The sequence below is a fragment of the Gossypium raimondii genome, chromosome 9 (assembly GCF_025698545.1).
Source record: "Gossypium raimondii isolate GPD5lz chromosome 9, ASM2569854v1, whole genome shotgun sequence".
Taxonomy (NCBI): Eukaryota; Viridiplantae; Streptophyta; class Magnoliopsida; order Malvales; family Malvaceae; genus Gossypium; species Gossypium raimondii.
The window spans coordinates 24,348,000-24,372,843 of NC_068573.1; the positions used below are offsets into that span (position 1 = coordinate 24,348,000).

Genomic DNA, 24,844 nt, shown 5'->3' on the forward strand with positions numbered 1-24,844 from the left:
GGATATCCTCATGTTTTAGAAGGGTACTCGGATGCTAGTTGGATTACAAGTTTTGAAGATCATACATCTACTAGTGGATGGATCTTCATTCTTGGTGGAGGAGTAATTTTTTGGGGTTCTAAGAAACAAATATGTATTACTGATTCCACCATGGTAGCAGAATTTATTGCATTAGCCGCTGTATCTAAAGAAGCAGAATGGTTAAGAAATTTGCTTTATGATGTACCTTTATGGCCTAAGCCAATTTCACCTATTTCTATCTGTTGTGATAGTGAGGCTACTCTAGCAAAGGTATATAGCCAAGTATATAATGGAAAGTCTAGACACATTGGATTAAGACATAGCTATATCCGACAATTAATCTCTGATGAAGTGATCACTATTAATTATGTGATGTCAAGTGAAAATTTGGCGGATCCTTTGACAAAAAGTCTTGCTAGAGATGTAGTTAAAAGGACCTCAAAAGGGATGAGACTCAAGCCCATTAATTAGAATCACCCATGATGGGAACTCGACTTAGCGCTTAGTATAACGTCAAGTCTTGAGTTCAATGAGACAAAGTACATCATTACTATATAACTGTTAGCACTATAAATAAATCCATCCTAAAAGTATAAATAAATCCATCCTAAGATTAAAGTGCTAGGTACCCGTAATGATAAGGGAATGATGAGCAATGTACTTTTAATGGACTTATAACATAAATATGTTAGAGTGTTATAATTACGAGAACACTCTTGATGGGATCTACCTATATGAGTGGAAGTCTGGCCGCTTCTAGGAGCTCAAGGGCTTGGCTCTGACAGCACTCATAAAAAGAGGACACAAACACATGGCCATAATAGTGTCCCTAGATACTATGTATTGACCGATGTTGAAATCATTGTGTGAGATGTGTTCGGTTAATTAAATGGAATAGTTGGTTCAAACCTTAGTCTACCATGCAATTTTGATTAACTGTAACATATTTTCACTAAGTGAAGGTTCAATCGTAAGACACCTTCATGTAAGAAACCTTCATTTATGCAAATTGATTTCCAAGAATATCAAAATCTAAAATATTTTGAAAATGGGGGGAGATTGTTAGAACATTTTAAAATATTTATAGTATTCCAATGACTATAAATGAATGGGTGTAGACAAGTTTGCTATTTTAGTACGGTTCTGTCTGCCGCCGCTGGCACGAGTTTTAGGGTTTTTGTTTGTTTCTGGGATTTTTTCTTTTATTTTTGTTTGATTCTCTTCGGAGTGTCAAGGATACCTCCACTTTTTCAATTGGTTGATGTGAAGCGCTATCTCTGATTCTATTTCCCTGCAATTATGGAGACAGAATTAGCACAATTATCGATTAATGAAGAGGAAGAAGAAATTTTGCAAATCCAAGGTGATCAAGGGTTACAAACAGAGGTGGGAGATTATCAGCTTGTGGGTTGTTTCTTAACAGTAAGTATCATAAATTTTTCAACTATGAAGAGTACCTTAGCAAATTTATGGCATCCAGTCTGTGGGGTGCAGATACGAGATCTGAGGGAAAAAAAGGTATCTTTTCAAATTTTTTCATAGCATGGATATGGAGAGAGTTTTGAAGGGTCTTCCGTGGACTTTTAACAATCATTTACTTATTTTAAGCAAGTTGAGAAGAGGTGAAGATCCGCTAAGAATTCCTTTAGTTCATGTGTCGTTTTGGGTACAAATTCATGAGGTTCCAATTGGTTTATTCTCTGAGATTTTAGCGAGGCATTTGGGGAACTTTATTGGAAACTTTCTGGAATATGATTGTTCAGATTTGGGCAAAGAAAATCGTAATTTTATGAGAGTTAGGGTGCAGATTGATGTTAGGAAGCCACTAAGAAGAAAGAAGCAGGTTATGTCTAATGGAGTATCCTCGTATGTAAAGTTCAAATATGAACGATTATCACTATTTTGTTTTTTCTGTGGTCGTTTAGGACACAATGACTCTTATTGTGAGACAAAAATGATGATGAGAACAGATCTTTCAGTTATGGGTTGGGATTTAACTTTGCGGGCTCCATCCCGTAGAGCTCTTTCACTGAATAGTATTTGGCTACGAGAAGAAGGGGAGGGAGACAGTGTAGGATGTTGGAGGGAGAATATATCAAGGAGGCTGAGCCAAAGGTTTGGGGATTCAAATGGAAGTATGCAGGAAATAATTGATCCTATTTTAGGGTTTAGTTTAGAAGGGAAAGGATCAGTTATGAATAAACAGAAAGAAAAAATGTGGGTCCATCAGACGAATGTGTTAATGGATCATGATCTAGAAGATGAAGCTGTGATGGGGGAAGAGGGGAAAAAACGAAATAGGGGTGAGATGGAGGGTCAAAATTGTTCATCATCGGCTGCTACTAAAAGGTTAGCCGACCGGCACAATGAAAATCATTATTGGAACGTCCGTGGTCCTGGGAGTCGTGGACGGTTAGAAGACTTCGGTATTTACTGAAGATGAAAGCTCCCCAAATAGTCTTCTTTATGGAGACAAAACTTAGCAGTAGGCAGATGGAATTTGTGCGGAGGAGATGTGGGTTCCTAAATGGTATTGAAGTTGAATCTGAAGGTACAAGGGGAAGATTATGTTTAGCATGGAGAACTGATGTGGATATAATTCTTCGCAGCTATTCTAAGAGACATATTGATGTGGTTGTTGAAGATATTGAAAGAGGAGTAAAGTGGAGGCTTACGGGATTTTATGGATCTCCATATGTACAGGATAGGTATGACTCGTGGGAAATTTTGAAGAGATTAGCTACAGGAGTGGATATGCCTTGGCTGGTTTGCGGAGATTTCAATGAAATCATGTATAGATTTGAAAAAAGAGGAGGTTTACCCAGAGATGAAAGAAGAATGGAATGTTTCTGAAAAACGCTTGAAGATTGTCAATTGTATGACGTGGGGTTTGAGGGCAGCTGGTTCACATGGGTGAGAGGTAATCTACCAAAAACGAATATACGAGAAAGACTTGATAGAGGAGTCGCTAATTTAGGTTGGATTACAATGTTTTCAGGAGTGAAGGCCCAACACCTTATTCATACGTTCTCTGATCATTGTCCTATCCTCTTTGATACTACTGAAAATGCTGTTAGAGTACGGAATAATAACTTTAGATTTGAAACTTGGTGGCTTATGGATGAATCTTTCATTGATGTGGTAAAAGGATTATGGGAGAAATCATCGGGGGAGCTGTTGCAGAGGTTAGAGGCGTTGAAAACAGGATTAAAGGAGTGGGCTGGGGAAACTCAAATTAAGAGGAAAAGATCTAAACAGTTGCTCACAAAAAAACTTGAGGAGTTGGCTGATGCTGAAAGGGATGATAAAATCTTAGCTGAGTTGATAGAGACTAGAATCAATTTGAATTTTGAGATCGAAAAAGAAGAATGCTATTGGGAACAAAGAGCAAGAATAAATTGGTTGAAGTTTGGGGACAAAAATACAAAATTCTTTCACAGTCAAGCTTCACAACGAAAGAGAAAAAATTCTATTCATAAGCTGGTGAACGAAGAAGGGAGAGAAGTGGTTGTTTTGCAGGATATTGAAGAGGTTGCGGGGTGTTATTTTCAAAATCTGTTCATGTCTGGAAGAAGAGGAAACAATGATTGTATACTTTCAGGGATTGAACGATGTATTCAAGTGGAAGATAATCAAAATCTTACAGCACCATATACAAGGGAGGAAATTACGGAAGCAATGTTTGATATGGGACCAATGAAGGCTCCAGGAGAGGATGGATTTCCAGCGATTTTCTATCAGAAATGTTGGCAGATTGTGGGAGAAGACGTCATATCCTTTTGCAGCCAGATATTGAATGGTGATATGGAGGTTAGTCAAATAAATTCTACAAATATTGTTCTCATACCCAAAGTTAAAATCCTTTGACAATGACGCAATATAGGCCGATTAGTCTTTGCAATGTACTTTATAAAATTATTGCGAAAGTAATAGCTAGTAGACTTCGAAAGGTTATTGGAAAATGTATCGATGAGGCACAAAGTGCTTTTGTTCCTGGTCGGTTAATTTTAGACAATGTGATGCTAGCATATGAAGTATTGCATAAATTAAAACAGAAGAGACTAGGGAGAAAAAGTCTTATGGCCGTTAAACTTGATATGAGTAAGGCGTATGACAGGGTTGAATGGAGTTTTATTGAAGGAATCATGATGAGAATGGGGTTTGATTTTAAATGGGTGAAGGCCATAATGAATTGTGTTTCTACCGTTTCCTACTCTGTTGTTATCAATGGACATTGCGGGGATAAATTTTTGCCAACTAGAGGTCTAAGACAAGGTGACCCTCTTAGTCCGTTTTTGTTTCTTTTATGCAGTGAGGGTTTATCGAGTTTATTGAGACAGGCAATGAGAAGAGGCACATTAAAGGGAGTAAGGGTTAGTAGGAATGGGCCACATGTTTCTCACCTTTTATTTGCTGATGATTGCATTTTGTTTGGGGAAGCAACAAGTAAGGGTGCTTGCATCTTTAAAGAAATCTTGGATGAATACAAAGTTCAATCGGGACAGTGTGTTAACTTTGAAAAATCTTCAGTTTTCTTTAGCAAAAATACATTGGAAGAGGATCGAAGACAGGTTGTTAATTTGATGGGGGTGCGGAGATCGAGTGAACCAGAAAGATATTTAGGGCTCCCCAATATGGTGGGTCGAAGGAAGAAGGAAGCTTTTCAAGGTATGAAGGACCGATTTAAGAAATGCATCGACAATTAGAGCAATAGATTTCTATCACAAGGAGGTAAAGAAGTTTATATTAAGGCCATTCTACAGGCTATTCCAACCTACTCGATGGCTTGTTTCTTATTTCCTAGATCTCTATGTGATGAGCTAGAAAGTATTGTTGCTAAATTATGGTGGCAGAAAGGAAAAAGCAGAAGAGGAATTCATTGGTGTGCTTGAAAGGACCTCTGTTCATTAAAAAAAAACGGTGGAATGGGTTTTCGTAATTTTGGTCAGTTCAATGTTGCGTTATTAGCGAAGCAAGGTTGGCGCCTTATTAATTTTCCGAATTCTCTTTTAGCCAGAGTTTTAAAAGCAAAGTACTACCCGTCTTCAAGTTTCTCAAGTGCAAGGCTGGGAAATTTACCTTCTTTTACCTGGAAAAGTATCTGGGCTGCCAAGGTTCTTCTACAAAAAGGGATGTGTTGGAGAGTGGGCAGAGGGGACAGAATCTCGATATGGAAAGATTGCTGGATTCAGGGGATTGATGAAATTGATGCACAAAATAGAACAAACAGATGTGATATTGAGTTAGTTTCGGACCTTATTGATCATTTAAACAGAGAATGGAAAGTGGGATTAGTTAATAATACCTTTCAAGAGAACATTGCTCAGAAAATCCTTCAGATTCCTCTCGCAGAGACCGAGCATGAGGATTTCCAGGTTTGGAAAGGAGAATTATCGGGTGAGTTTTCGGTCCGCAGTGCCTATAAACTATTACAAGATGCTAATCTAGATCCTAGAAGCTATTTATTACAGACCGGAACTAAAGATTTTTACAAGAAACTATGGAATCTACAGTTGCCGTCAAAGATTGCATTTACAATATGGTGTTTCTCTTGGGATTTTATTCCAAACTTTGCTAATCTCAGATTCAGGAGAATTGTCACAAATGACAGTTTTCCTCGTTGCAGATCTGAAGTGGAAGGGAGCCTCCATGTATTTTGCGATTGTCCTATAGCAACTGAAGTATGGTATTTGTTAGATTTCTCATGGATTTTGGATAACACAAGTCAGTCTATATGGGAGTGGCTAACTTGGGTCTTCAAGAGGGGTAATAATGGCCATTGTCGTCTTTTCTGTTTTGCGTTGTAGTAGATATGGTTATCCAGAAATCAATATATTCATGAGGGGAAAAACACAACAGGAAGGGCTTTAGTATGTAATATCCAAAAATACATGGCAGAACAGGAAGGTTTAAAAGTTTTAAAGAATAATGAGAATATATGCAGGAGCTATGGAGTTCAGGAGGACATACTGAGAGTCAGGATCCTTTTTGATGCGGCGTACGACGACAAAACTTTCCGATCGACACCGGCCGGTAGTATGGGACCGAGGGAAACTTAAGATTAAAGACGGTTATTCATAGCAATGTTCCTTCTTCTTTTTGCGAAGCATATGCGTGTTTAGATGGTACAAAATTAGGGATTTCACTAAGATACCACTCAGTAAAACTTATGGGGGACTCAAGAACAGTTATAAGGAAATGTCAGGAGACTACCACAGACAAATCAGCAATCAGATCCATTATTAGAGACATTCAGAGCAAGAAATTTGACTTTCAAGAACTCATTTTTCAGTATATTCATAGATCCAAGAATTTTTGTGCCCATAGACTAGCAAAAAATGCGCTTGGAAAATGAGAGACTACTTATCTGAGGGGAGAAGAACTGGATGGCCACACTTTTGCTTCGGTTGAAATCTGGCCAAGAAACCCAGATTGAAGATTGATACAAAGAAGAAGAAATCAAGATGGACAGCAAAGTGATGATTTAATGCCTTGGAGGCTGCTGTTGATGGAACGGTTGGTGCTTTGGAAATGACATTTCAATTAATTTCTTTGGAGTCCAGCTGTGTTTGATTTGACTGGGTTAGGTTCTGATTTTGATTTTTGATTTCTTTTACTGTTTCTTTTGTTCCGTTTTGTTTTGATAGAAGATGGACAATTTTTCAATTTTGTTTTGCTTTGTTAGGAATTGGGCCTTTGTTTGGGCCACCTGTTTTGTTTTTGTTTCCTATTCTATATAAATAAAATCCCAGTCTTATTTTCAAAAAAAAATAAAAAAATAAATGAATGGGTGTAACTAATCAAAAGATAAATATTTTGGTCATTGGTCAAAAGTTATATCATTTGATTTTTGAAAAGAATTATAACTATTCAAACAATATTTCTTGAATTGTTATAAAATTAAATGAATAATAATTATTTATTTATTCATAGAGACATCTTTCAATAGGGTCTTTATGAAGAGACATGAAAATTCTTATAAATAGGAATGAAATTTCATTTGGAAATCACACCAACAAGTTCTAAAAGTTCTTTCTATCCTTCCTCATGTTCTAATATTATTAAATTGTTCTATAAAGAGTTACTGTAGAAATTTCTTGTAGAAATTGAGTTTCTTGTTATACATTACTTAGTACTTAGTGGACTATTCTCGTCAGTGCAAAACGCAAATAGTCATTGGCTTTATTGTATTCTCGAGGTTAATTTGTTTGAAACTTATTTGCACACCGAAGATAGGTGGGGGCGAATATAACCTTAAAGATAGTGGCTTGGTATATACCTTGGAGCCTTGTCGTATTTCTTTTTTTTCTGTTCGAGTTCTATTCGTGTGTTCGAGATTTTTCTCATCAGAGATTTGTATTAACACCCACAATAACACGTGTTGAGATCAAGGTTGTTGAAATCAAAAGGAATCGACTGGTTTGATTAGTTAAATTGAGAATTGATTGGTATACTGATTTGAAGAAAGGGGTAGAATCAGTTGAGCCACGAACTAAATAAATCGGTAACAAAATCAGTTGATCCGGTTTCTATATTTTGGCAAAACTTTTCTAGCCCCAAAAAAGTCCAATTCTACAAGATGGTTCAAATCCCTTAAAAATCAACATGAACTAGAAATCGGAAATTGAAAAAAATAAGTAAAAAAACCAATTATAACTCTATAAACGGGAAAAAAGTAAACAAAAAAAAAGTTTTCTTAGCTTTGATCATGAAGGAGAAAGAAGACTAATCTAAATGAGCTAATATGATGGAAGATAAAATGCTACTTTCTTTGCTCACTATACCTTGCATGAAATCTTCATTTCCATATAAAGAGGGCACTCGATGCTGGTTCATTTGTGCAAAGCTAATTTTTTATTGTTGTTGTGATTGAAAAGTACTTTTTAAAAAAAGTTTAAAAGCATAATAAAAAACAGGCCTAAAATACCTCACTCAAAACAAGCTTCTGTTAACAAGCTTGCAACTTCACTAGCAAAAAATGAAGCTTGCAATTAAGGTTTTTTTTTTCTTTTATCCGACTAAACTGAAAAGAGAGAGTTTTATTAACTTTCATAAACAGGTTTGAAACATTAAAATTAAAGTTGAAATATTGGAAAGAGAAAAGCTGTACGCCAACTTTAACAAAGACTTCAAACCAACTACCTCCTTCAAAACTTAATCCAACCTCCCAACCAAACAACTCTTTCCATAATCATCCGATGGTGTGAATCGCCATTCACCCCCATTTTTTTCCCTCTTCTCTAATTTGGCACGACGATGGTGGAAGAAATATCCCTAAAATTCTCAATATCACTACTAATTCTTCTACATAGGCCTTCCAAACTGATTCGAGCAACAATCCTCAACCGGACATACTCCCTATAACTCATACAATGACTCAATAAGAATTACTTTCGGTATCAACTACAACATCCTAAATACTATAATATTTACGCAAAACAACCACCATTCCTATCATTGCCTAAAATATTGAAAAATCATTTAGAAAATATATTAGCTTCACGCAATAAAAATTTAAAATTTCAATAATATCTTTTGAATCCTTATAAAAATTAAATAACATCATTACGAAGATATTTGAATATGCTAAAATATCTAATTTTTTTCCACCTGCTATTAAACATAACTTTGATTTTTTTTCCCTATATCTATTCAAATATTCAATACCTATATGATAAGTACAGTAGTGTATCTACGGGGCTGGTAGGGTCTCGGCTCCCCTTAAAATGAAAAATTATTCATTTAGGATTTTTAGAAATTTTAAAATTTTAAATTAATAAAAGTAAAATTGTACTTTGTCCCCTCTAAAAATGAGAAAAAATTCTTTAAAAATTATAAATATATCGACCCAGATCAATTACTAACATTCCTGCCAAATACACTAGCTTTTAGACATATTTTCGTTTTGCTAATGATTGTCTATGCAACTATACAAGTTTTGTTCTGGTTTACAAGTATTGGCATTGATATTTAAACATTACTTATTGTGTCTAACATTGTTAGGTGTATCTTTATTATGTCACTTTAATTCGTTCATTTCAATTTTCAAATGAAAAAAATCTAAAAGATACATAAACTATGGACGACTAATGGAAATTCAAACATTTTTGAGGGTTGAAATCTAAATTTCCATTTTCCTCACCAAGGGCGGGAAAACTGGAAATAGGCATGGCAACACGCAAAAATAAAAAGAGGGAAAATTCGAAAATACAAATAGACAGTCCTCAAAACCTGCAATTTGAAAAAGAAAAGAAAAGAAAAGACTAGCGATGGAGAACTCAAGTTCCAGCAGCGAGTTGCAGAAGCTCATAGAAGCCATAAAAATTTCAGAGGTAAGCTTTTATTATTATTATTGTTGAAAATTTACTTTCCATTTCATTACATTTCCATCTTTTTTGGATATTCTTTAGCTATTCAAGAAATTATCTATGGTAATAGTTGAGGGTTTGCAGTTATGGAAATGGTAATGGTTTTTTTGGTTCCTGAGAAATTTGAAATGGAAAAGAAAATTATTGTACATTGCAGGTGGTAGAAGGCCGGACGGAACTGATTGCCAAATTAGCAGATTTACATTTATCTAAGCAATCTGATGTGAAATCTCTTGCTGAATCCCTACTTGTATCCACATTATCGCTGTTTTCTTATAATGTTTTTTTCAATTTTTTGGGTACATAATTTTGTTTTTCTATTTCTCAAGTATGTAAACTTTTCCCGAAATATTTACTCTAAAGATGAGGAATTCTGGGAAGGATTGAAAGATTAAGTCGGTTTATGTGGAGTTCTCTTTTGAATTAGATTTGGTTGTCTCCTTCTGTTGTCATGTTATTGTTATTTCCTTGACAAGAGAATAGACATTCTGGGAAGATTATACTTGCTTGGATGTGTCGCAGTGTCTATTGAACAAGACTGTTGTGCATGTGGCCGCAAAATATCTTGATTCAGATATTTCCGGATGTTTATTACAGTTTCTTTTACTTGGATCAAAGGTATGTGTATTTCAATTTGCTTTATAAGATAAAATTCTCCCCGTGCTTGCTTGAATGCAACTCAAATTCAATGGCAGTTTCTTAAGCAATTTAACGTATGAGCCCTCTAGGCAAGCATATGGTGTGGAAAGCATCTTAAAATGACTGTTATGTCAACTGAGGAATCTCCAGAAGAAGAACATTGCAGCCTCTTTTACCAGGTACATGATAGTTGATAGTTTCAGGCATCAATCGCTTGTGAGGAGAAGTTGTTAGTTGTCTGGAAAACTTTCGTTCATCAAATAAACAAGGGTTTGTCTTTGCAAAATTTGCTAGTATGAATGCTGTCATTTGTTTTCCTTTCCTTTCTTTGGATAAATAACTATCTATTGTCAAATTTTGTTAGTCTTGAAATGATCCTTGTATGGCAGTGTCTTAGATTCTTATGATTGTTGCTGACTCCCTGAACTCATATCCATCATGCTATATTTTTCTTATTTCATGTTGAAGGCAGGCTTTGTAATTTATGATTTGAGGTAAACACTGCCCGGCATGAAGTTAGTCATAGGTTCTACTTTGTAATTATACAATGAAGTTAGGCATTTAATTAGCTAGTTATCAAATGCCTGAATTTAATGGCCTAATAGTTTCAAGCCCCAATCAAGGTGACTCTTCTATTTGTTTCCTTGATAGAAGGCTAGAGTGTTAATATCATAATGATGCATTGGAAAGTGCATTGAGGCACCTAGGGCTACTCCTATTTGACATGCATTTCATGCTAAGCTACTTGACTTACACTTCCTGAGTCTATTTCTCTGATGCATGAGAGTTAACTAATTCTTTCCATGACAAATATCATTAACTTTCAGAGGAAAAATGTAAGAGTTTTGCCTTCAGTGTAGAATGTTGAGAAACTTTAGCTGGTCTTCTAATATGAAATGCTTATATTTTCTTCAATTCTGAAACTGCTTTAATATCTCTTTTTATCTTACAAGTTCTGTTTATCTTGGTAAACTTAATTTTGCAGCTGCTACTGGATTTTTTGAGCTTCTCTGCTTCTAGCTTTTCATCTATGGCCAGATACTCAGTTGTGACTGATAAGGAATCAATGGAGGTTGTTGAAGAATTCATTCTAGAACAGTTGAATCTGACAAAAGGCACAATATCTGAAATTAAGGTACCTAATTCTTTTTTTTCCCTTCTTAGCCATTAATCATTATTGAGTGTTGACATGGGGGATCTTTGCTACTATATCTATGTTACTCTAACTCATCATTTTTTCTGAAGTGCTCATGTTTGACACTTGTGTTTGATGCATATTTGGACATGGATACATGAACATGATCCTCCAAATATATGAAAATCCTTAAAAAAGTTTAGCATACCTGTGTGGGATATTTACCTTATCTGAAAATAAAGGCCATGCCTTCTTAAAAACCTGTTTAATGCATTATATAAATGTCTTCTTAAAAGTTTGTTAGGGCTGAAGTATGCATTAGTCTACTATAATTTGCTGCATAAATGGAAATTAGATAGGTGTCCACTGCAAAACCTTCAATTAGACTTTAGATAAAAAAAATTCATTATTGAAGGCAAACTGCCTGGCTTGCTGAAAAGAATAAGAGTTAATGATCAGATTTGCCAGCATTGAGATTCAACTTTACCAGTGGTCTCAATAATTTAACAAGTGCAGTCTAAATGTCGTTAATGATGTTCACTTAGTAAATATTGGGGAACTTATAGAATTGAGAAAAGTGTGATATTTACTGCCTCCCTTTTCTTTCTACTTCAGTTATAAATCCTACAAAAACTAATCCAACGTTAGATCTCTTTTCTGCCCTTTTCCTTAATATAAAGTTTAAAAACATACCTTAATAAAGTCTTAAAACATGCCCTAATAAAGTTTCTAAACATACTTTTAAAAAATAAAGCTCAAGGTGAGGTGGTATTTTGTTTAAGGCGTCTTTCAATTTTGTAAGTTAACCTGAACTTTTATCTCTTTACTAGTCAATTGGTTATGCTTTGGCACTTTCTCACTTTCCTGTTATGCTGATTCACTTTGGGATGACAAATTTCAACATTGATTTCTCTTACTTGATTTCTTATCTCTCAATATGGATCATATCTGTTTTTTTTAAACTTTGTGGCAATAGTGCCGGTACAATTTAATTAAATATCAAAACATGTAGAGTGGAGCTATTTTATGTCTGAAAGCATTTTTTATGAAGAAATTATATTTGCTTTCTGCTCTGCTTTCTGTTACCTGAAGGATCTAGTTGGCATCATCTCCTGTTGAAGTTTTGATTTTATTTATTTATTTTCAGAGTATTGACTCGGTTGGTAGTGAGGTTTTAAAGGCTGCGCAGGCAGTCATTGATGCTGTCATAAGACTCTGCAAGGAGTATTACCAAGTAATTAATTGGGAGTTTTCTGGTACAGAACTTGAAAAAAATGAGAACGTCATGGAATGTGAACAGGCATGCATTATGAATCATGTCATGAACATAACAACAGTTACAGTAGAAAAGCTGTTTGAATTGGGCATTCTTGCTGCAAATGACGGTGGAAGTCTTGTAACCATTCTTAATGTGTCATGGAAAGGTTTGGTCAACTTGCTTCACCTATCCAAGGGAAAATTGCCGTTAAAAGTGAAGGTAGCAGACATTGTTGTGACTTTAATTTCACTCGTCAATGGTTCTCTGAAATGTGCAGCTGAGAGTTGGTTGTATCCCAAGGAGACCATTTCCGTCATTGAAGCTAGAAGGATATTTGTTCCAATAAAGTTTTACCTGATTAATGCAGTAAAGATATCTTCCCTATATCCATGTCAGGCATATACAGTTTATAGACATTTGGCACTCTGTGTTTTGATGATCTCAACCTTTAAATTATCAGTGAGCAATGAAAAACTTATGAAAAATGTCAGTGAAGTTATGGCTGAACTTTTGGAGAAAACATCCTTGGATTTGCTTAGTTCTTTGCTAAATTCAACTGATGTGAAGCAGGAACAAAAATATGAACTTGTTAATTGGTTATTCTTTGATGATTGCTGGTCAGATGCTGTTAAAGAAAATCAGGTTAGTAAATGTAGGCTGACTTCATTGGATGAGATCTTTTCAGTGAGTTGTGAAACTCTGCCTAAATCAAGCGTATTGGTGCTTGGTCAAGTGGCAACTTTTTCCAGTTTCCTGAGATACCCCAGTGATCTTGAGGATGATGTAAAACTTATGATTGCCAGGAAACTTGATTGGTTTTTGAACTCAATAATTGATGAAGAGGTTTACTCTTCCATTCTTGTATCACAGATTCCGCTATTGTATGTTTCTGGTAAAACTGTGGAGTTAACTTGGGAGCCCATGTTTTCAGCTCTTTTGCAAGCCTTAAAAACCTTCATGATAGTGGTATCTTCAACTTCAGCTTGGGAGGAGTTTGGATCTTTCCTGGTTAAGAATTTCCTGCATCCTCATTTCCTTTGCTCAGAAATCATAATGGAAATTTGGTGCTTTTTGGTTCGGCATGCTGAGCTAGAGTTGGTGAATGGCATCATTGTTGAGCTATGTGCACTTATGAAATTAGTATCATCTCCAGAATCGGTTTTTGTTCCGGATTCTAGTCTCCGGAAAATGGCGAAATCAGTCTGCCTACTTCTTTCATTCTGCAGCACATCAGTGGTGGAATGTGTTTATGGTTCTGTGATTGGTGATGATAGATCTCAGTTATCATCAGTTCTATATTCAGCCTTGCTTTTGGAAGGCTTTCCACTAAACTTGCTATCGAAAAACATGAGAAGTATTGCTAAAGAGAAAATCATTTCTGACTATTTTGGTTTCATTGATAGTTTTGATGACAAATTATTGACTGTCTCCAGTTCTGGATTTGGGCTTCCTGTTTTTGCATTATCTGCTTCATTGCGGTCACTGTAAGTTCTGCACGCATAAAAGTTTTTAGTAAAGGATTCTGCGTCCACTCATTTGATATGCTTCGCTTACATGCTAATATATGTTCGGTTCTGCATTTCTCTTGTAGTACCCATCTCCACTCTTGTGTGTGACTTATATTTAGACATACGTATGGGGAACATACTTAGAAAATATTGAACATGCCCGTGTTTGACACACCGAAGTCCGAGTTTCATAAATGTTTATTTAACCTTCTTTCATTTCTCCCATAAAGATCTGCCGAAATATGTTTCATCTAACAAGATTTTGATTGTATTTTTGACATCATATTGATTTGTGAGTTACAATACTGAATGGAATTACTATTTCATGCAGCCAGGTGACCATATCTGACATGGACATGAAGACCTTGAAGTTCCTAGTTACTGTTGTTTGTGGTTATCGGAATTCTGTGGACAAATTAAAGAAGAACGTTTGTTGTAAGCTATTGAGTCAAACTTTAGGGATAATCTCCAGTCTGAGACACTTATATGAATCTGCAGAAATGGAGGAAGTCATCTTGGAGCTTCACAATCTGTTTGTCTCGGGGCCAGCGGCTTCCGATACTCTTTTGAATCAATGCAAACCTGGACTGACACTTTTCTTGGCTGGACTTAGTAACACGTTGATGTCGGAAAGTGATACTTGTCCTAAAAGCACTGCTGTGTGGGAGTTGTATCACATGGTTTTGAGAGAAAGGCACTGGGCATTTGTTCATCTAAGCATTGCAGCGTTTGGATATTTCGCTGCTCGTACTAGTTGCAATCAACTATGGAGGTTTATGCCCCAAGATGCAGCACTTTCATACGATCTAGTATCTGGAACTGATGCTAGCGAAGATAGATTTATGTCCGAATTCAAGGCTTTTCTCGAGAAAGAAAGGGCTCTTCCTGCAGTAATAACCACCAGTATTGAGCAGCAGCGGCTTCTTCTCGAGGAAGGTTTGGTTCTAAAACAAATGGTTCGGAAGATCTTGAATATCAATTCAGATGCTGCAAGATGTGATAAAATTGAGACTGATGATGAAAACCAATCAAACAAGAGAAGGAAACTTCCTGATGGAATTAACAAGGGAGTGGAACTGTTGCAAGATGGCTTGAAAGTTATTAATGACAGTCTTACACAGTGGCAACCTAATCACACAGACTCTGCTGAACTTCGTGAGAGGTTCATGACTCACTTTTCAATGCTTGAAAATGTGATTTCTCACTTGCAAGTTCTCAGTGGCAGTGGTTAGCGGTCATAACGTGATATTACATCTGCTATTTTCCAGTTTCGGCCTTCTCCGCCGCTTACCATGATTAATCACTGTAACGTTCGCCCATCACCATAGCAAACACAACTTAACCGAAAACTGCAACTTAATCTTTGGTTAAGTCATGTTTATGCAAAAGGATATGGTTCGGTTTCTTAGGTTTTATAGGATATGTAAGTACAAACTACAAAGCTTGTTCTTTAACCAAAATCGTAATCATGTTAATAACAATGGATTTGTGGTCAAATTATAATATATTCCTTCATGATAAGTCCTGCAGTCTGTTTGCTGTTAATACTTGGTGTTTGAGTTGTGTGCGTGTGTATTTTGCCAATTTTCCGTAAGATGTAGTACTGATTTCTAAAATTCAATAATGATTAGGTGGTTTTAACCGTGTAACTCAAATCCCCTCTAAACATGGACATTTTTTTTTATCTGATCTAAACTTGGTAATTGGTGTATATGTTTTAATGGTTATATATTTGGGTTAGTATTTGTTATACTATTAGGTAATGTTTAGAAAAAATCACTTAGTACTTGAATTTGGATGTAATTGATTGTAATTACACAAGGGTAAGTAACTATTGTAATTGGTGGTTTCTTCGAGTTGAGTGTAATTGGAGCATCAAATTACACTTTAAAATTGTCAAGGAGGGTGAGAATTGGAGTAATTAGATATTAATTATATGCAAATCTAATTTTAAAAATTATTCCTATACAAGTTATAAAAATTATATTATAACTATGAACACGAATGAATGTTTGAGATGTAAAAATTCTTATATTATAAATTCTAAAGAATTATATTATAAAAATAATTTGTGTATTTTATAAAGTTATAACAAATAATTATAAATCTTAAAAAATTCTAAAATTATGACTAAAATGTTTATTATGAAAACAATTTAGATATTATAACATATATATATTTATAAAAGAATATGACTAATAAATGTGGACATAACTTATTTGTGTCCATGTTATATATTAAAAAATAATATACTTGTTTTTAAAAAATACTATGAAAGTTATTGAACAATTTATAAAACCTTATTTATAAATGTTATATATTATAAATTTTATATTATTGGGTATGATACCATTTGAGAGAATAATGCCAGACGCAAGCACCAAAGACAAATCGCAAACTCTTTAATTTGAGACATTCAAGATTTCGAAATGTGGTTGAGAAGACATTTAATGTTCTAAGAAATTATTTCCCATATTAACACCACCACCTTAGTATAACATAGAAAAATGTTGGGTTGTACTAACATGTTGCATATTTCATAACTTCAATCATAGGTGGAGTTAAGATGATTCTTACTTCAAAGGCTCCATGGAAAAAATGAGATCATGATCATATAATTATGCAAATTCAAATTTAGATGATGATGAAGAACTCGATCAATGAACAACATATGATGATAAAGACCAAATGTTAAATATTAAAGAGGGAATAGCCCAACATGCACAAGAAAAATTAGATAAAATTGCATATGATGTTGATTTTTCTTGTTATTTTTATTAGTAATCGTATTATTAACTAATTTTAGACTAATTTAATACATATGATGATCTGATTTTAATTTTTGTTACTTTTTTAGAAATTATTTTTATCATACAAATAATTTTTATAGTAATTAATATTTTAAAATATAAATTATGTAACAATGTAATCACAATTTGTACTATCAAACAAGACATAAGAGATTACGATGTAATTACACTCTGTCACCAAACACGCCTAACAAATACAACTTTTGTAATCACAAGAGAGTATAATTACTACTATAGTAATTACTCGTGTCGTCCAAACAAACCCTTAGTCAACTTAATTTCAAAATAGAGTTAAAAATCAATGTGTTCATTTCTTTTATATATTTCACAAATAGAATTAAAAATTATAATGTGTTGATTTCTTTTATATATTTAATCTTTTTAATTTTTTAATTATACCTTACATCCATTTGTCATCAACTCATTGTTTCTTATGGAGTTTTAAACTCTACTATTGGTCAATCCAAAATTATTCTTATATATTTTTGTTGTCATAGTTATATATTAATTAAACCTCATATTTGCTACACGTATTTTGCTCTTTTTTTTACATTATAATATAATAGTTCAATAGTAATTTTAATCTTTTTAATAAGTGTTTTTGTAATGACTCGATTTTTAGTGGTGTCGAAAAATACGATTTTGGAATCCCATTTTCATAAACCGAGTTTGTAAAGACGAAATATAAAGATTAACAAAGTTATTATGAAAATATATTGAAGATTGGTTAAGTAATTTAACCGAAAAATAGTTATTTAAAGTTGAAGAACTAAATTGTAAAAGTCTAATTACTATTGTATTTTAATTTAGAAAAGACTTGGGAATCTATATAGCAATTGCCAAAGGACCAAAATGATTATTTAACAATTGTTTAATATGAGTTAGTGGATAATGATGATTGTTCTGCTTAGTTTAAATAATAGTAAAATTAGTATAATGAAATCTTAATTAAGTTAATTAAACTAGATTAATTAATGCTTAATCATAGTACATATATCAAATTAAGTGGAAAAAGATGAGAACATCATCTTTCTTCCTCAATTGCACCGTCTACGGTTTTTGAAAAAGAAAGAAAGCTTCAAATTTTCTTTATACATTCGACCACCAATGGAATAAGGTAACTAACCAAACCCTTTTCTTGTAATTTTTATAGATTTATAGTCATGGGAGCTTGAATTAGGTAACTCATGTATCAATTTAATCAATTGTTGAGTTTTTAGTAAGTTTTCATTTAGAGAAATTGATGAATTAGATTTGAATTTGATAGTTTATGAGCTTAGATCATGAAAAGAACTAAATTAAACAGTAAATTAAACTTGTTAGATACTTTGAAACATTACGGGCTAAATTGAAAAAAATTAAAAATGTCATGAAATTATGCTATAGATGAAAAGTATAAGATCCTTAATAAAAGAATGTGAAATCATATTTTGATTTGATGCTAGATATTGAAAAATATGCACATCCCAAGTATAGGGACTAAATTGAATAAAATATAAAATATAAAATATGAGTGACTATGTATTTGGATGTGGATTGGGTGTAAAATGATAATATTTTTATTATTGAATTACTAAACGTAACTAAAGATGATGCCAAACCATCGAGGGAGAAGGGAAAGGCGAGAGTCGTTGACAAGTAACCATAATTTTGGTTTGTACTTTTATGATTCGAGATCATTATATATATGCATGTTGATTGTATGATTAACTATTGAGGTAAGTTTATATTGTAATATGAATTGATCCGTATTGAGTGATATTGAATGTCGGGAATTTGGATTGAATTGAAAATAGTAGAAACAAGCATATTATAACTTGTTAAATGATTTGTAATATGATTGATAATAAAAATGGGACTAGAATTATGATATTAAATATGAATTGATATGTGAATTGGTTATAAAATGTAATTGGATCATTGATATCCTATTAACTGTTCGGGTAGAGTCGGATATAGTTGGCATGCCATAGATTAGATTGTGTACAGGTTATACTTCAATTATATGCAGATAAGCGCTAGGCACATTTTACTTCAGACGTTTCGATGAGTGTTGGACACACCTTTTTGCTTCAGTTATACCAATGAGTAATGGACGCAAATATACTTTGGACGTTTCGATGAGACATTGGGTGTTGGATTGGTGGGTTGGTCGGATAATCCGTGTATCCGTCTTGAGTTTGAGTCAAGTTAATAGGGACTATAAAGTATGAATTTGATAAATGATATTTGAATTGAAATGATGATATGAATTGGTAATATAAAAGCATACATGAGAAATGTGATGAAAGACAACATGTGAAAGACCATGTGAACTGATTTATACTAGCCCGAAGGGCCGATATGAAAACATAGTGAATCAATATATTCGATACGGAAATGGATTATGATATAAATGAATGGTATGCATCAGATGGAAATGAACATATTGTTGATAGTGGAAAATATGGTATGGCATGTTATATTGAATTGTGAATGTGACATAATATGATTTGGTATATAAAGATGATATGTATAAGTGAAAATGGAATGGGTAAAACTTAATATGAACTGATCGTATATATATCGTGTTATCATTTCATTTATATATGACTTGAATCATGAAAGTACCATTGAGATTTATCCTTAACATATGATTTGTTTATTCCGTGCACAGGTAATATTAGATCACAAAGCCTCGAGAGGTGAAGTAGCATCCGGATTGCAAATTCTTGACTCAACAATGTTTGTACCGTTCTTTACGTTTCAATAGATGGCATGTACTTAGGGCTAAACTGGTTTAAAGCTGTAAATGGTCAACTAGGTATTTCGGTTAGTGAATGTTAGATGGAAGTTAACATATGAATTTTTTAGAACATGTGTATAAGTAGTTTAAAGCTTTTAAGGAATTGAAATGTGCAAATGATCATCATTATATGTTGAATTGAATTGCATATTGGGTCCCTAGACCATTGGTGCTGTATAATTTGGTAGGTTGAATCAAATGAAGTAACCGTTGAGGGAGCCTGATAGGGGGTTGCGCGTGGACCAAGATCGAGTCGTCAAGTCACGGGAAACTCCTACGAAAGCTCTAAATAATCAGATCTGAAACGAAACAGAAAATTAAAAGATTAGAACTTTGAATTTCCAGATCTGAAATAAAATCCCCAAATCAGCAAAGAGTCAAATTGAGAATAGAAATAAGTGTTAATAAGGGTTCTTGAAACCCCAAAGGAGGTTGTAATTCTGCCCAATTGAACACCAAGATAGTTTTCCCCAAATTTCGGCAATCTAATTTCACCCAAAAAGAGTATGGATGAATCAGCAAGAACCCTAGAAATTGGGGATTTTTGGCTGATTCTTTAAGATAGAAAAAAAGGCTGGAAACACAATAAGAATAACAAATAAATTAGATAAAGATTCGGCACAAGCAGAAATAAAGAAAGAATTGACAGCAAGAAATTAAAAGATAAGTCCGAAGAAGCTTTGAAATCCCGAAAGATCTCACAACTCCCTTTAAACGGCTCTAATCTCCCCTTCAAAGAATATCAATGGCAAGAAGAAGGCTGAAGATGGCTCCCACAATCAAAAGATTGTTAAAACAGCTTCTAAAGAAAACCCAAGAGAGAATTCTTGGAGAAAAACTCAAAAAGAATTCTGCACTTAAACAAATCTGAAATTTTTGATATATTTGAGAAGTATAATGTGTATAAGGGTGGCTGGCCAAGCCATACATATAGGCCTTCTAACTATTTTCCTAGTCCTAATAGGAAAACTAAAAAAAAAACCTAATTTTTTTTACTTTCAAGGGAATTTCGTCCAAGGCCTTTAATGGGCCTCTTTGGGCTGAATTTTTACATAGAAATTTATTTATAAAGCCTAAAAATTAAAACTAAGTATTTAAAGAATTAAAATTTTACAAATTGGGCCACTTTGACAATTTGGCCTGATTTTCAACTAAGTCTGATTTAAATTTCAGGATTGGGCTTGGAACATCTTATTGGGCCGTGTCTTCAAGAACTTGGGCTTGTAATCCGTTCTCTCCCAAAATTGGCTTGTTAATGCTCGTAACTGAGATCCAATGCACCTTAGTTGCAAGATTCAGTTTCTTGGACCAAGATTTCCAAGATTTGAAATCTTGATTTTCTTGATTCTTGAAATCGCTCAAAACAGCAAAATTGGACCAAGATTCGGTTTCTTGATTTTCTTGAAAACAAGAAAGTGAATCTTGATTTTCTTTTTCTTTCGTATACGCATCTAAGGCCTTTGTGACTCGTATCAGACCCTGCCCTCAAAGTCGTGACATAATCTTATTGATGTTGCGACATCAGCCCCCCAACATCACAACATCCCCTGTTTGAAGTTGCGGCATCAACCTCCTGTTTTTAGTGTCGCGACACTGCATTACGAAGTCGTGATGCAGAGCTACTGCTCTTGATGTCGTGACATTAACCATTCATGGCTGTGACGCTAACCCCATAAACTTTATAAACTTTGCATTTCAGTCCTAAAATGATCATGGATTATCGAAAGAGCTTTCGTAAGCTCGTATAAACCCTGGATAAGAATATATAATATGTTATAATGATGTAATGATCTTATTAGTTGGAATAAGTTGTTGAATCGATTGAATTTGTGATTGTAGTTACTCCGACAACGAATATGGCATCACATATCTCGGACCCGTCGATCGGGTCGGGTGTGGGGTGCTATAGTCCTACTTTTTTACATTATAAAATAATATTTCAATTGCAAGTATGATTTCTTTGCTTTTCTTAGTTTATATAATAATGATTAAATTTCAGTTTCGGTCTATATTATACTCAAATTTGAGTTTTAATCTTTATATTTAATTTTTGACATAATTTCATACCTCGAGGGACACATGTTTTGATGTCCCCTCTCTCTTTTTACATTATAAAATAATGATCCAATTTCAAATTTGATCTTTTTACTCTTTTTAAATTATATAATAATGGTCAAATTTCAGTTTTGATTCTTATATTACGCTCAAATTTGAGATTTTGTCACTATATTCAACTTTTGAGATAATTTGGCACTTTCCAAGAATTATTTCTATAATTTATCATAGTAATTGTATACAAATAAATCCATTGCATTATTTAATTCATTATTTTTAAATTATGTTATGAAGTGATTGATTCACACATTGAACAATATGTCATGTTTTAATTCTATCGCATTATATTTTTAATCTCAATTTATCTCATATTTTGCTAAATTATTTTAATTTAATTCCAAATTTATTTTGATAAAATATTAAAATATAAAATAATATTTTAATAGAAAACTATTCAGTATAGTTAAAATTTTTATTTTGAATTAATTATTTAAATTCCCAACATAATAAGGGTATATAATCTAATTAAATATAATTTCTCATCCATAGTTAGGAGAACCAATAAAAAGTATTTATTGTACAATTACTACTTTTATGTAAGTTGAAGTCATATAATTTTTCATATTAAAATATAAAAATTAAATTCCAAAGGTTAAGTTGGAATTTAAATTTATTAAATTTTATTTTTTAAAAGTGATATTATCATAGATTTTCTTATTTTATCATTCATATATATTGTTATAAATATTTATTATTATAAAGTGGATGTCTATTAAAATCCTAAAACCTCAAGGGTTCTTTCATCTGCTAGGGTTTGGCACGTTGTTTTTATCCTTTCGTTATTGTGGATTTTCTTTCTTAGATCTCCTTTTTTTGAACCTTCACAACAGTATCGATTGGGGTTTGATAACAAGAATTGAGTAAAGAACGATTAAACTCTTCCTCGTGATTTTTCTACTTGGGTATTGGGGGAATTAACGGCGACACAACCTAGGATTTTGGGAGTTATCAATTTCCTCAAAAGATCTTTGATACTAAGGTATTTTAATAGAGGCAGATCTTGAAAACCTCAATTTAGAGGATGAAGAGGAGGAACCAATACTGTGTACAAGGAACAAGATTACAATAGAGAATGGGCATCAAGTTTGCTTAGTGGGAAAAGCTCTAATAGACTGCGTTATCCACTTCCCAGCCCTCAAAAGAACATTGGCTGACTTGTGGCATCCACTAGGAGGAGTGATTATCTCAGATCTAGGGGACAAACGATATCTTTTTAATTCTTCTACGAGGTTGATATCAAGAGAGTCATTGATGGCATTCCGTGGTCTTTCAATAGACGTCTTATAATTTTTCATCGCTTAGAGACGGGAGAATATCCTAAGCAAATTCCTCTCCACCACACATATTTCTAGATTCAAGTCCAAAACTTTCCTCATGGTATTATTTCTGAGGACTTAGTAAGACAATTGGAGATTTTGTAGGGCAATTTATCCAATATGATACTGCATTAATCTCAAGAGGGGAGTGAAGGTACATCCGATTTCGGGTAAAAATAGATATGAGATTTGCGCTAAAAAGGAAAAAGAAATTAATTTTGGAGCAAGGGTAAGAAGGGTGCGCATACTTCCAATATGAAAGGCTTACATTGTTTTGCTTCATGTGTGGAAAATTAGGGCACGGGGAGGGTTTTTGCCTTATTAGGAAAACCATTGGAACCAAAGAGGTTGTTTTTGGCTGGAACTCTTCACTTTGAGCACCCTCCTAAGATGTTTACTAGCAGTAAATGGCTCAGGGAAGAATCATCACAAGGTCTTCAAAGCAGCAGGAACCCTACCAAAATGGAGCTAGATCTTAGAACCCAAGGGAACTCAATTGATGAAGAAGAAATTAATATAGGGGGACGAAGGACCAATGGGACTCAATGATGGAAAACGCTCTAGTCGTAATCCATAAAGGAAAAAAAGGCAAAGAGCAAGGTAGGGAGATGTTGGCATTGAAGAAAACCTGAGTGTGTTAACTCAACAAATTGAGAGACTGGTGGCCGCTAGTAAGCGTGTCGACCTGACGTAATAAAAATATTAAGCTGGAACATTTGTGGACTAGGGCATCCACGAGTGATTAATCACCTTCGAAACAAGGTGAGGCATGTTCAGCCCCAAATTTTGTTTCTAATGGAAACAAAATTGAGTGAAAAGGGAATGAAAAAAGTTCGTGAGAAGTGTGGGTTCACTAATGGAATAGAGGTGGGAGCAAACGGATCAATAGGTGGACCGTCGGTTGGATGGAAAGGGGAGTATTCAGTTCAATTGAGAAGCTTTTCAATAAATCATATTGATATGGAAATTCTTGAAAAAGAAGGTATGTTGGCTTGGAGACTCACTGGATTTTATGGTACACTAGAGGAACATAATCGGAGAGGGCTTGGTCCCTTCTACAAAATTTAGGGAATGATCAGAGACTTCTATGGTTATTTATAGGAGATTTCAATGAAATCACATTTTCTTTTGAAAAAGGGAGGGGCATTTGAGGAATGAAAGAAGCATGGCCCGATTTAGAGAGGTGTTGGAGATTTGTGATATTAATGATTTAGACTTTTCAGGAAGATGGTACACATGGGAACGAGGAAGACTGCCAGAGAACAATGTTCGCGAGACTTGATAGAAGGGTGGCAAATAAAGCTTGGTAGGAGTTTTTTTCGGGATTTTCTTTAAAACATCTAACTCGTACCATATCAGATCATTACCAAATTCTGGTTGAGTTAGGGGTCACTATTTATCTGTTTAAAAATCGAAGCGAAGGAGACTTTAGATTTAATGCAAATTGGATACTGGAGATTTATGTGAACAACAAATCAAGGATTTTAGGAAAGAAAACTTGGAAGATGTCCCAACGAAGCTTCGAAGTTAGGAGAAGGCCTCAAGAAGGATATGGGTTGTTTAATGTCAAGTAAAAGAAGGAACGCAATTTTTTCGAAAAAAACTTGATAAGTTAAATAAGCAATCCAGATGATGATACATTAGCAGAAATTGAGGAAGTTAAATTAACCCTAAATCTTGAAGCTGACAAAGAGGAATTGTACTGGGAACAAAGAGTAAGGGCAAATTGGCTTCAATTTGGGGATCGTGACACATTTTTCTTCCACAACTTTGAGAACCAACGGAGAAAAAAACTATGTAAAAAATTAAAAGGGCCGAATGGAGAATGGGCTGTTGAAGAAGAAGTTAAACTAAATTTGTCGATAGATTACTTTAAAGAGTTGTTTTCA

The 24,844-nt window shown here is 34.0% G+C and overlaps 1 protein-coding gene and 1 long non-coding RNA gene across 2 annotated transcripts; one reads left to right on the forward strand and one right to left on the reverse strand.

Moving 5' to 3' along the window:
- Positions 1 to 1,210: 1,210 nt before the first annotated feature.
- LOC105798621 (uncharacterized) lies at positions 1,211 to 5,347 on the reverse strand. Its single transcript, XR_001135248.2, has 3 exons — positions 5,327 to 5,347; positions 5,101 to 5,203; positions 1,211 to 1,312 (listed from the first exon to the last, which is right to left on the reverse strand). It is a non-coding gene; the product is annotated as an uncharacterized LOC105798621 (long non-coding RNA).
- A 3,709-nt stretch (positions 5,348 to 9,056) lies between these two features.
- LOC105798620 (uncharacterized) lies at positions 9,057 to 15,450 on the forward strand. The gene is made up of 7 exons (XM_012628745.2): positions 9,057 to 9,353; positions 9,547 to 9,639; positions 9,873 to 10,007; positions 10,118 to 10,207; positions 11,014 to 11,163; positions 12,311 to 13,905; positions 14,261 to 15,450. Exons 1-7 carry the CDS (start codon positions 9,291 to 9,293, stop codon positions 15,159 to 15,161), a joined length of 3,027 nt encoding a protein of 1,008 aa, XP_012484199.1. The 5' UTR covers positions 9,057 to 9,290; the 3' UTR covers positions 15,162 to 15,450.
- Positions 15,451 to 24,844: the final 9,394 nt, after the last annotated feature.

What these genes read in the sequence shown, in the direction of transcription:
- LOC105798620 (XM_012628745.2), top strand. Translation starts at nt 9,291, where the DNA reads ATGGAGAACTCAAGTTCCAGCAGCGAGTTGCAGAAGCTCATAGAAGCC. An exon ending in AAGCCATAAAAATTTCAGAG is followed by an intron (nt 9,354 to 9,546) that starts GTAAGCTTTTAT and finishes TGTACATTGCAG; the next exon opens with GTGGTAGAAGGCCGGACGGA. An exon ending in ATTGCAGCCTCTTTTACCAG is followed by an intron (nt 10,208 to 11,013) that starts GTACATGATAGT and finishes TTAATTTTGCAG; the next exon opens with CTGCTACTGGATTTTTTGAG.